Here is a 12,875-nt window from a genome sequence, read left to right as displayed (position 1 = left end):
GCTGCTCAGACACAATATTTATGAGAGTCCATCAGTGTTCTGCAGAGGCTCCTTTTATGTCTTAGAGACTTTTGCCCAGAATGCAGCATCCTATATGCCCCACTTTTGATGGCAGGCATATGCCTGGCCCTCAAATAGATGATATGGTTGGAAAAACATTCTGATGGTGTAGCAAGGTCATCATGAATCCTAATGCAAACTTGGAAATGAGGCCTCGCAACCACCCTTGCCTCTCCTCAGCCACACGTGGCTCCAACTGTGCTGACACAGAATGCACAACTGGTGCCATTATTGTAGCATCCAACAGAAATTTAACAGGTCTTCCCTGGTGAGTTTGGGAATCGTCACTAGTACATGTTTGGTAAAAGCAACGGAGCATGTAGAAAATAAGAAAAAGGCAGAATAAGGTAGTCACAGGTGTCATGGGATATTTAGTGTGTCTGGGTGCTTTTGTCACATGTTTATGGGAGGATTTTTATGATCTTCTAAAAAGAAATATGCATTTATCTTCAGCTGAACTAAATCGGGAATGAGTATCTCCTTCAGTCCAACTTAATATTCTGCATTTTGGGAATTTTAGTTTTGATATTCCCATTATCAATGCTAAAGTACCAATGTCCGAGTACAAGGAATAAAGAGAGGACTTGATATTCTACCGATGACGGACACAGAAAAACTTTAAGAGGTCTAACACTTTAAAAAAGTGATTATTATGGCTCTGCCCTTGTATGTCAACCATGGCGAGGTATGTATAAGTAAAGTTTTTTTTAATTTTTTTTTTATTTCCCTCATTCTGATTGCAGCTCATCTGTCATGGGTGCAGATAAGCGGTAGCAGCCCTCTTTCTGCATGTCAGGTTTTCTTTCACCAGCACCAGTGGGTTCAAATGTCTGCTTCTGATGCTTATTCTAATGAAAAGGCATTCTGCAGCACTTATTATTGAGATGAGTGACTTGAAGAGCAGGTGGTTCACTGCCTTGAAACCACACCCGTTTCTCCCTGAAGGATTTTGGTATCCTACAAAGCAAGTTTCCAATCCTCCAGTAATCTCTGGTTTCTGGATTAATTCATTAAAGCTTGCTCTATTGTGAAAATTAGCATGTACTTGAACGGTCACTCAAATTCTGATGCCATCTTTTAAAGTACCACATTTGGGAATTAATGTACTGTGAGGATGTTTCATCCAAACAAATCATTACTTCACTGTCTTAATAACATCAAAGGCACACATCGCATTCAAAGATTGATTTGGCAAGTTATTTTATTTTTTTGAGGGGGAGACAAGGGGCACAGTTATAAATTATAATTTGTTTTGCAGTGTTGAGCCTGTTTATTTATTCACCATTGACATGACAGATGCTGCGGTGTCAGCTCAAATGACTGAGCCGTCGTTAAAATACCTGCCATTGACATCTTGATAGGATGGACGAGACGAGGCTACAAAAAAGCAGCATGACATGCAGTGGCATGATTGGTGGGTGACATGCTCTCTCACCTAGAGAGCAGCAGCAGCTTTGGGCTTGGACAACTCCAGCTCAGGATTATTTGAAGGCCTTCAATCTCATAGCCACTTACTAAGTGAGCAGGCATGAGTGCAACAGCTACACTAAAAACTCCTTAATGAAGCTCTTGTGAGCTGCTTCAGTAACTTTACAAAATGACACAAGACATACAGAGTGCCGCCCCAACCTTTTGGCCCAGGTCCCATTGCACTGGCTGCACCAAAGATAACTATGCCCCTGGAAGATACAGACACTGCAAAAGCTGTAGGAGTTTTACAGTATCACCAGAAGAAGCAAACCTTTCGGAGACCTCAAGTATATGTTTCAGAAAAAAGGGTTTCAGCAACAAATAAATAGTGGCTTAAACCGCAAGAGCACTTTCAGGAAGGTTAACAACAATCTAAGCAAGCACAACGTACAAGAGGGGGCTTTAGAGGAATTGGCTAAAACAGAGGTAGAGGCGCACAAAGTAGAGGCACCTCCAAGCACTGACCTCATAGCACTTGCTGCCACCCAGCTTCAACTCCATGACTATCCAACACCTGTAAGGCCATGACTTAGTTTGTATCTTCCACAGTGACTGGATATATTTTCTGCTATAGCCCAATGTTATTGTTTAGACTTTCAAACCACCCTTCCAGCATTATACCCTGTTCACACATCATCACCAAAGAGCATTGCAAACTGTTGCTAGAGGAGGTTCGGACTCCTATTGAAACAAGTGATTGCAAATCCTTGACGGCAACTGGCTTTGCCTATGCTTCTTCTTAGACCGGTCAGCTCTTGGCATGGTTTACCCTGTCTTTTTGCTTCTGACTTTCCTGTTTTTGATCATTTGCTAAATTTCATTTTTGCTGGCTTTAGTACTCTAGCACTGGTCAGCAATGGTAAAGTAACCAAAGTGCAAGTGCTGTCTGTCTGAATGGTGTTGGTGATTGGTATAGTATAATGCACCAGGTGTGCCCAGGGCCTGGAAATCAATTGCCACTAGTGGGTCTGCAGCACTGATTGTGCCACACACGAGTAGCCCTGTAAACATGTCTCAGATCTGCCAATGCAATGTCTGTGTGGGCAGTTTTGAACTGCCATTTCGACTGGCAAGTACACAAATTGCCAGGCCCAAACCTTCCCTTTTACTACATGTACGTCAACCCTAAGGTAGACCATAGGCAGCCCCATGGTCAGTGTGGAGTGTATTTAAAAGGTAGGACATGTACTGGTGTGTTTTACATGTCCTGATAGTGAAATAGTGCTAAATTTGTTTTTTCACTTCTGCAAGGCCTATCACTCCCATAGGGTAACATGGAGATTGCCTTCAAATATCTTTGAAGTGTAATTTCCCATTGGGAGCAGATAGAGCTATGAAGTTTGGGGGTCTCTGAACTCTCAATTTAAAAATACATCTTTTGGTTAAGTTGGTTTTTAAATTCTAAGTTTGAAAATGCCCCTTTAGAATGTGGCATTTTCTTGCTTAACCATTCTGTACCCCTACCTGTCTGCTGAATACACGCCTCGGTCAGGGTGACAGTTGGGCTGTTTGTGAATTCACTCTAGACAGTGACACGAAGGGAGCTGAGGTGTGCCCTGCATATACTGATGGGTCTTCATGAGCTAGAATGGTGGGAGGAGCTGACACTTGCACCTGAATAGGGCTGTGCCAGTCCTTACACAAAGCAGTGTCCAACCTCCTGGAATGTGTCTGGGGCCTGGGCAGGAAGGGCATGGCAAATGTGGAAAATGTTACTTACCTGCAACTGTTGTTTTTATTTTACTTATTCATATTTCTTATACCAGTTTTGCTGACGCTTAGCAGTTACATTGTAACACATACCCAGATGGAAAAAACAAAATCTGAGCTGAATTCTGAGTTCCAATGCATTGAGGGTTTCAGGGGACAGATCGCAAGTCACCTCAAAATCTTAACTCAGAAAAACAAGTTATAGTGCCCAAGCCCAACACTAGACAGAAAGAGTGTGTACAGCACAAGCTCTTGTTTCCGTCCGCCATGACAATCTATTATTGTCCCAAAAATTTATGAAAATTATTTTTTTTATTTTGATTTTAAAATGAAGGTGAGTAAAATTAATTTGTATTCAGTAGTGACCTAAAAGTCTTCTGCCATCTACCTTGACCCACTAAAATTATACTAACGTGTATCAGGAATGGATAATTTTAGGTACAGGTAAAAAAACTGTTCGTTGTTGCTTTGAAAAGCTGTGGACCTGACCTCATGCACGATCCACTACAAAGAAAATAATTTATTATACCCACGACTTTTCATGAGAGGCCCTCTTTTTTTAGTTGAAAAAAAAAGTTTGTTAATTTTTTTAATGTTGCATATGAATATAGATTTTCCAGCATCCTGCTCAAGTTTTAGATTCTTCTTCCCTGCTCTTTTGATGATGTTCTATTTATTTTGATTTCTCTTATAATCAGCCTTTTGTCTTGTATAATGTCCTAGCTCATAGTCTGAAACATATGCACTATGTAAAATAAATACAGAATTCTCAGCCCTTTAAAATATAGATTTGAGAGAATTCAGGGGTCTCTTAACACTTGAAAGTGTAATTAAATTATTTTTTCATGCTTTGCAGATAGCCGTAGCTCCAAAATTAATAGGGGATCTTAATTGTATGCCTTATTATAGATATAGCAATTATAGAGGCTGCCACCTCTTCTTTTGTTGTTTTTGTGCTAGGTGTGAAAACCATCACGAAAAGCTAAGTGTGTTTTGTTGGACATGTAAGAAGTGCATCTGCCATCAGTGTGCTCTATGGGGAGGAATGGTGAGTGAAAAATAGAAATATGTTAAAACGTCTTGGTTGGAGAGATACTCTAGTTGATCATATATATTGGATGATGCTAATGCAATGCACTGGTTTGTGATGTTATTTATACTTTGTGTCCATTAATGTCCACAACACCTTTCTTTAGATATTTCCTTTTGATAGGTTTCTTTTTCTTGGATCAGAAAAAAATGTAAATCCGTATCTTCTTGCCCTTTTCTCCTAGCAGATGCACCTTGAAAAACTGTGCACTCCTTCACCATAACTGCTGTTTATGTATTGCTTCACATTTTGTGCCTTCCATCTAAAAGCCATTCTGCAAATTTTGCCCGTTTGCCTTCTGCGTTGTCATTAGAATCCATAAACATCCAATCATATGCCGAGTGTTAAACTTTCGCTTATCTTAGTTTAATACAATTTTGTACACTGGAGGCACATACTCATATAGAAATCTTACTGCGTATGCAGGAAAGATTGGTTTTGTAGAGATACAAGTGTATGCGAGCAGTGGACACACTTAGAACTATATGCTTTTAACAGCCCCACTCCACCCCATTTTAAGAGTTTTCATCTGGGTATTCGGCACAGAGGTGAGTATCCATTATTCCAATGATGAACAAGCTCACATCCTTGCATTGAAAGCCCGGAAGAATATTTTATTTTGATTTGTAACTAAAACATTTTTTTTTAAATATCTTTTAAATAATCACCATCAAATGTGTATTTCATCCAGTTGGGGATATGTAGGAAGCTCTGTATGTACTATTTCAAAGTAAGAAATAGCATGCACAGAGTCCAAGGGTTCCCCTTAGAGGTAAGATAGTGGCAAAAAGAGATAATTCTAATGCTCTATTTTGTGGTAGTGTGGTTGAGCAGTAGGCTTATCAGAGGGTAGTGTTAAGCATTTGTTGTTCACACACAAATGCAATAAATGAGGAACACACACTCAAAGACAATTCCAGGCCAATAGGTTTTTGTATAGAAAAATATATTTTCTTAGTTTATTTTAAGAACCACAGGTTCAAGATTTACACACATTACCTTAAATAAAAGGTATTTCTGATGGATACAACTACCTGTGGATTCCTCACCTTATGAATTCGATCCTTGCGCCAGCATCCGACGGAAAGTCTTCTTCCTAGCTGTCTACGTCGACGTCCTAATGGCACGGCTCCATGTGACTCCGTCTGACGTCAACGTGCCAATAAGAGGTCCTCGTCGGCGTACTGACGTCAGTTTTTCCTTTTTCCGTGCCTTCGACACCAACGGTTTTTCTTCCTGGCTCGTTGTTAACTGTAACAATTTTTGAAGGTTACAATGTCGCCTCCGAAGAAGTCCGGTTTCAAGCCGTGTAGAGAATGCGGGGGTCGGATGTCAGTGACCGACCCCCCACTGGGACTGTATTTGGTGCCTTAGTTCAGAACATGATGTAGAAGGTTGCTCTTCGTGTCAGGGCATGAATCCAAAAGCTCTGAAGGAGCGTGAGGCGAAGCTCTTCTTAGCTAAAGCAAAGAAGAAGGGCCATAAAAAGGATTCCTCCCTTGCTTCTCCCAAAAAGTATAAGAAGCGGCGTCATCATGACTCTCGGCGCCGTCATGACTCTCGATGCCGTTCGGAGCGGAGCCGATCGAGGTCGAGGTCTCGTTCTTCACGACACCAGAAAACATGGGAGATGAGTCCTACTGTCACGCCTCAGCAGGAGAGTCCAGAGTTGTCACTGGCGCCTTCAGTTTTTGAGGTCACTCGATGTAGCCCTCAATTTTCGCTGGCGCCGAGGGATCCAGATATTCAGCAGACGTCTGCGCAACAGTACTCGGCTTTCCCGACGCCAGGGACGGATCCGGACGCATTTTTGAATGCGATGTATACTAGCTTTCAGTCCATGGCCCCTGCTGGTGCACCGGCGGGTCCCACGGGGCCATTGGCGTTCAATTTGGGCTCACCGGCGTCATACAGGGCTGCTCCATTCATGCCCTTTTGCCCTACAGAGACTGGCGGTTCGGCGCCTAGGGTCTCCCCTAGCAAGAGTCCTCCACCTGTGACTGTGGATCCGCCTGCACGTCAACTGACTCCTTCTCCGCGCCATCCGGCGTCGTTGTTGTCTCCGTCCAAACCGGCTCCATCACCTTCCGGCCATTCAACTTCGAGAAGGTCATCAGACGAAGGTGATGTCAGTTGTTGCAGCACATCTCAGAAGGAGGGAGGTAGCAGTTTTTCCCTACCTGGACGATTGGTTGATCAAAGCCAAGTCTCCAGAGCTTGTGTTGTCTCATCTGCGAATGACAACCCAGTTGTTGTTCGATCTGGGTTTTTCTGTAAATGTGCCCAAATCTCACCTAGAGCCCTCCCAACGCCTCCTGTTCATAGGGGCAGTACTGGACACAACAATGTTTCTGGCCTACCCCTGCCTCAGCGGGTTCAGGACATTCAGGCACTGATTCCGTTGTTTCAAATTGGAGCGGCAGTTCCAGTCCTCAAGGTCTTACGCCTGCTAGGTCTGTTTGCTTCTTGCATTCTGTTGGTCACTCATGCTCGCTGGCATATGAGGGCTCTTCAGTGGTGCCTCCGCAGACAGTGGTACCAGCACAAGGGGGATCTCAGGGATTCATTAAAGATCTCCAAGGACGCTGTGGCGGATCTTCTTTGGTGGGCAGAGGACGGCAACCTTTCCCAAGGAAAACCGTTTTCACTGCCTCCTCCAGTGGCCACAGTGATTTCGGATGCTTCCACTCTAGGGTGGGGAGCCCATCTAGGGGACCTGGAGATCAAGGGTCTTTGGTCTCCAGCGGAACAGATGTTGCATATCAGTCTGTTGGAATTGCGGGCAGTACGTTTGGCGCTCAAGGCCTTCCTCCCTTCCCTTCGCGGTCAGTCAGTTCAAATCCTGACGGACAACACTACCGCGATGTGGTATATAAACAAGCAGGGAGGAGTAGGGTCGTACCTTCTCTGTAGAGAAGCCCTGCGACTCTGGTCCTGGGCTCAGGACCATCAGATTTGCTTAATAGCAGATCATTTGGCCGGGGTGCTGAATGTACGAGCGGACGGTCTCAGTCGTCACTTCTCGTTAGATCACGAGTGGAGTCTCCATCCGGATCTAGTCCTCCACATCTTCGGGGCGTGGGGTACTCCTCAGGTGGGTTTATTCGCCACTCGGGAGAACGCATATTGCCCGTTATTCTGCAGCCTCCAATATCCGATGCAACGGCTTTGGGGGACGTGTTTCAGATGTCCTGGAGCGGCCAGTTGCTTTACGCGTTTCCCCCATACCCTTGATTCCTCGGGTTTTGAGGAAGATTCGTCAGGACCGGGCCCAAGTCATCTTGGTAGCACCGGACTGGCCGAGAAGGGTATGGTATACAGACCTGCTTCAACTCTCTCAGTGCCCTCTGCTCCGTCTCCCGCTCAGAGCAGACCTCATCTCGCAGTCGCAGGGGCAGGTTCTACACCCCCACCTCCAGAGCCTGCACCTTCATGCCTGGAGATTGAACGGGGCAACCTGAGTTTCTTTTCTATCCCACCGGATGTAGTGGATGTTATACTATCGTCCAGGCGACACTCCACTAAATCGATTTATGCCGGTAGGTGGGCAAAATTTGTGCTTTGGTGTGGAGAGAACCAAAAAGATCCCTTGAAAGCCCACCTTTCAGATGTACTTTTGTTTGCTCTTAGTCTGGCTAAGAAAGGCTGTGCGATAGCTACAGTTAAGGGTTACTTGGCGGCTCTGTCTGCGTTTCTTTGCCTTCCGGACCAGCCCTCTTTATTTAAGTCTCCAGTTGTAAACCGGTTCCTTAAGGGTTTGGTGAATAGATTTCCTCCTACTCCCTTTCACATGCCTCAGTGGGACTTAAATCTTGTTCTGACATTCTTAATGGGTTCGCCTTTCGAGCCCATGCATTCATGTCCATTGAGATTTTTAGTCTTGAAGACCGTTTTCTTAATAGCAATCACTTCTGCCAGGAGGATTGGAGAGCTTCAGGCACTTTCCGTCAAGCCTCCCTTTACCATGTTTTTCCCTGATAAAGTGATTCTAAAAACCAGGGCTGCTTTTCTGCCGAAAGTTGTCACCCCTTTTCATATAGGGCAAACTATCACTCTGCCTGCGTTTTACCCTCCTCCCCACCCGTCTAAAGAGGAAGAGAGGCTCCATAGGTGGGACCCCAAGAGGGCCCTGAGTTTTTACCTAGAGAGAACTAAGGACTTTCGCTTAGATGATCAACTGTTTGTTGGGTATGCTGGACAGCGAAAGGGCAGAGCGGTCCAGAAAAGAACACTCTCCAGGTGGGTCATCTTGTGTATTAAGATTTGTTACTCTCTGGCAAAAAAAGTCCCTCCTGAAGGTATCAGGGCCCACTCTATTAGGGCGAAGTCTGCATCTTCGGCCCTAGCGAGAGGAGTTCCGTTAATAGACATATGTAAAGCGGCAACTTGGGCGTCCCTCCATACTTTCGTGAAACATTATTGTTTAGACTCTGAGATGAGGAGGGACGGTCATTTTGCTCGCTCAGTATTGCAGAATTTCTTAGTGTAATCAGGCGGGCACCCACCACAGAGTGCGGTACTGCTTGGGACTCTATTCATAAGGTGAGGAATCCACAGGTAGTTGTATCCATCAGAAGAACAAGTTACTTACCTTCGGTAACGCTTTTTTCTGGTGGATACACTAGCTACCTGTGGATTCCTCACGGTCCCTCCCGCCTCCCCTTTGCCTGCCTGGTTACACTCTTATCTTGCAGTTTTTGGATTAATATTTCTTCTTATATTTATATATTTGTATATATCTGTCTATATATTTTGGTATATTCATGTATTTGAGGTGATAATATGAATATATGGTTTTAATGTACAAGATTTTTGTGTTCGTATAGATTTATATTTTTCAATTTTCATGGTCGGTTTACACCTGCTAGCCGTAAAGGCACGAAAAAAGTGAGGTGAAACTGACGTCAGTACGCCGACGAGGACCTCTTATCGGCACGTTGACGTCAGACGGAGTCATGTGGAGCCGTGCCGTTTTATGACGTCCTCGTCGACGTAGACAGCTAGGAAGAAGACTTTCCGTCGGATGCTGGCGCAAGGATCGAATTCATAAGGTGAGGAATCCACAGGTAGCTAGTGTATCCACCAGAAAAAGCTTTACCGAAGGTAAGTAACTTGTTCTTCACTCAGGTATCATAGGAACTTTGAATCAGCAAAATAGCATGTACAGTTTTGGCAAAAATGGCAATACGCTATTTTAAAACTAGACAGTGCAAATTTCAACAGTTCCTGGGGGAGGTAAGTATTTGTTAGTTTTGCAGGTAAGTAAACCACCTACAGGGTTCAAAGTTGGGTCCAAGGTAGCCCACCGTTGGGGGTTCAGGGCAACCCCAAGGTTACCACACCAGCATCTCAGGGCCGGTCAGGTGCAGAGGTCAAAGTGGTGCCAAAAACACATAGGCTTCAATGGAGGAGGGGGTGCCCCGGTTCCAGTCTGCCAGCAGGTAAGTACCCGTGACTTCGGAGGGCAGACGAGGGGGGTTTTGTAGGGCACCGGGGGGGACACAAGTCAGCACAGAAAGTACACCCTCAGCGGCACAGGGGCGGCCGGGTGCAGAGTGCAAACAGCCGTCTGGTTTGCAATAGGTTTCAATGGGAGACCCAGGGGTCTCTTCAGCGAAGCAGGCAGGCAAGGGGGGGGGGGTTCCTCGGGGTAGCCACCACCTGGGCAAGGGAGAGGGCCACCTGGGGGTCGCTTCTGCACTGGAGGTCGGATCCTTCAGGTCCTGGGGGCTGCGGGTGCAGTGTCTTTACCAGGCGTCTGGTTCTTTGAAGCAGGCAGTCGCGGTTAGGGGGAGCCTCTGGATTCCCTCTGCAGGCGTCGCTGGGGGGGATCAGGGGGGTCAACTCTGGCTACTCACAGGGTCATAGTCGCCGGGGAGTCCTCTCTGCAGGTTGAGCCGGGGGCGTCAGGTGCAGAGTGGAAAGTCTCACGCTTCCGGCGGGAAACATGTGGTCTTTAAAAGTTGCTTCTTTGTTGCAAAGTTGCAGTCTTTGTGGACCAGGGCCGCTGTCCTCGGGAGTTCTTGGTCCTCTTAGATGCAGGGTAGTCCTCTGAGGCTTCAGAGGTCGCTGGACCCTGGGGGACGTGTTGCTGTTGCAGTTTTTCTTGAAGTGGGGAGACAGGCCGGTAGGGCTGGGGCCAAAGCAGTTGGTGTCTCCGTCTTCTCTGCAGGGCTCCAGGTCAGCAGTCCTGCTTCGTCTTCAGGTTGCAGGAATCTATCTTCCTAGGTTCTGGGGGCCCCTAAATACTCAATTTAGAGGTGTGTTTAGGTCTGCGGGGTTAGTAGCCAATGGCTACTAGCCCTGAGGGTGGCTACACCCTCTTTGTGCCTCCTCCCTGAGGGGAGGGGGGCACATCCCTAATCCTATTGGGGGAATCCTCCATCTGCAAGATGGAGGATTTCTAAAAGTAAGAGTCACCTCAGCTCAGGACACCTTAGGGGCTGTCCTGACTGGCCAGTGACTCCTCCTTGTTTTTCTCATTATCTCCTCCGGCCTTGCTGCCAAAAGTGGGGCCGTGGCCGGAGGGGGCGGGCATCTCCACTAGCTGGAATGCCCTGTGGTGCTGTAACAAAGGGGGTGAGCCTTTGAGGCTCACTGCCAGGTGTTACAGTTCCTGCAGGGGGAGGTGAGAAGCACCTCCACCCAGTACAGGCTTTGTTCCTGGCCACAGAGTGACAAAGGCACTCTCCCCATGTGGCCAGCAACATGTCTGGTGTGTGGCAGGCTGGTAAAACTAGTCCGCCCACACACTGGAAGTCGGGTATGTTTTCAGGGGGCATCTCTAAGATGCCCTCTGGGGTGTATTTCACAATAAAATGTACACTGGCATCCGTGTGCATTTATTGTGCTGAGAAGTTTGATACCAAACTTCCCAGTTTTCAGTGTAGCCATTATGGTGCTGTGGAGTTTGTGTATGACAGACTCCCAGACCATATACTCTTATGGCTACCCTGCACTTACAATGTCTAAGGTTTTGCTTAGACACTGTAGGAGCATAGTGCTCATGAACCTATGCCCTCACCTATGGTATAGTGCACCCTGCCTTAGGGCTGTAAGGCCTGCTAGAGGGGTGACTTATCTATGCCATGGGCAGTGTGAGGTTGGCATGGCACCCTGAGGGGGAGTGCCATGTCGACTTAGTCATTTTCTCCCCACCAGCACACACAAGCTGGCAAGCAGTGTGTCTGTGCTGAGTGAGGGGCCCCCAGGGTGGCATAAGACATGCTGCAGCCCTTAGAGACCTTCCCTGGCATCAGGGCCCTTGGTACCAGGGGTACCAGTTACAAGGGACTTACCTGGATGCCAGGGTGTGCCAATTGTGGAGACAAAGGTACAGTTTTAGGGAAAGAACACTGGTGTTGGCGCCTGGTTAGCAGGCCTCATCACACTTTCAAATCATAACTTGGCATCAGCAAAGGCAAAAAGTCAGGGGGTAACCATGCCAAGGAGGCATTTCCTTACAGGATTCATCCATTTCTCACACATTATCTGCATAGAAAATTGTAATGCTAAGAAATTTTAGTTCTAAACAAGACCCACGTGTGTTGTAAGGCATTGAGAACTGTTGTTTAATCTTGTAGCAGCATGTTTTTTGGTAATATGTCTGAGATAGTTTCTATGTTGGATTTTGTGCTGGACATAACAGCATTTTTAATTCTCAGTTTCTCAGTTAGATGTTCAGTAGTAACTTCTGCGTAAACAGTGTCTAGTTTCTGGGAAAACACAGTGTTAAATATTATTTCAACTGGTAGTATTTACTCTAAAGCTGGTAGATTGTTGGTAGGAGCAATTCATTCAAACATTCCACCTGTTACTGTCTTTATATTCCTCTGACACAGTCATGGCAAAAGAAAGCCAAGCCTCTTTCTCTTTCTGAGACATCTCCTATAGACTGGGTTGCAAATTTTCTAACTCCCGAGATTTTAACACATGAGTATTTTTAGTATATAGTTTATGGAGCAAAGCTATGCATTTTGAATTTAGGTTAATTTTTGCACATACAGCTCATCAACTCTCATTTTGTGTGTTTAGTATAGTTTATCTGAGTCTCTCTAGGTTAATTGTTCTTATAAACTCATGAAACTGTAATTAATGCTTCAGCTTTAAATCTTTGACATGGCCAAGCTATTGGAACTATAACTACTTGCACGATTCAGATCCAGGGGAGATGATGTTTCTGTATCTATATTACCTTTGAATGAATTCAGAGTTAATTTATGATGGCGTTCAGAATGTGGCCACGGACTAAAGATTTCTGGTGCAACGCATTCTTGGATGTTAGTTTCTTATTGGTATGTGGAGTTTTAAAGTTAGCTTGTTCTCTCTGTTGGTTACACTTGTTTGTGGATCCCTTTCCTTCTGCTAAATTACTTATTCTCTCACCACTGTTTCTACTCTGACGGGGAAGCAGAGCTGGCAGTTTTGTACAGTTTGGCCTTTTACTTCTTTGTTTCCATTGATAGTTTTCTTGGTGCAAAAGAGTTGGGGGCCAAATATAATCTCCAGCTTTGTTTTGTCTTTAGTTTCATTAATTGAGTTGCTG

General features: G+C 45.5%; 1 protein-coding gene across 4 annotated transcripts in view; it reads left to right on the top strand.

Annotated features, from left to right (window-relative positions):
- The window catches only part of TRIM37 (tripartite motif containing 37), a 943,514-nt gene that overhangs the window by 101,956 nt on the left and 828,683 nt on the right, over positions 1–12,875 (top strand). For all 4 annotated transcript variants that reach the window (XM_069226401.1, XM_069226400.1, XM_069226402.1 and 1 more), the window contains one exon: positions 4,201–4,288. In XM_069226401.1, the coding sequence (XP_069082502.1) occupies positions 4,201–4,288 (88 nt within the window). The remainder of the gene's footprint in view (positions 1–4,200; positions 4,289–12,875) is intronic.

Source organism: Pleurodeles waltl, chromosome 3_1 (genome assembly GCF_031143425.1).
Source record: "Pleurodeles waltl isolate 20211129_DDA chromosome 3_1, aPleWal1.hap1.20221129, whole genome shotgun sequence".
In the NCBI taxonomy this organism is placed as follows: Eukaryota; Metazoa; Chordata; class Amphibia; order Caudata; family Salamandridae; genus Pleurodeles; species Pleurodeles waltl.
The sequence above is the reverse complement of the archived record's forward strand: the minus strand, read 5'-3'. Positions and strand labels throughout refer to the sequence as shown.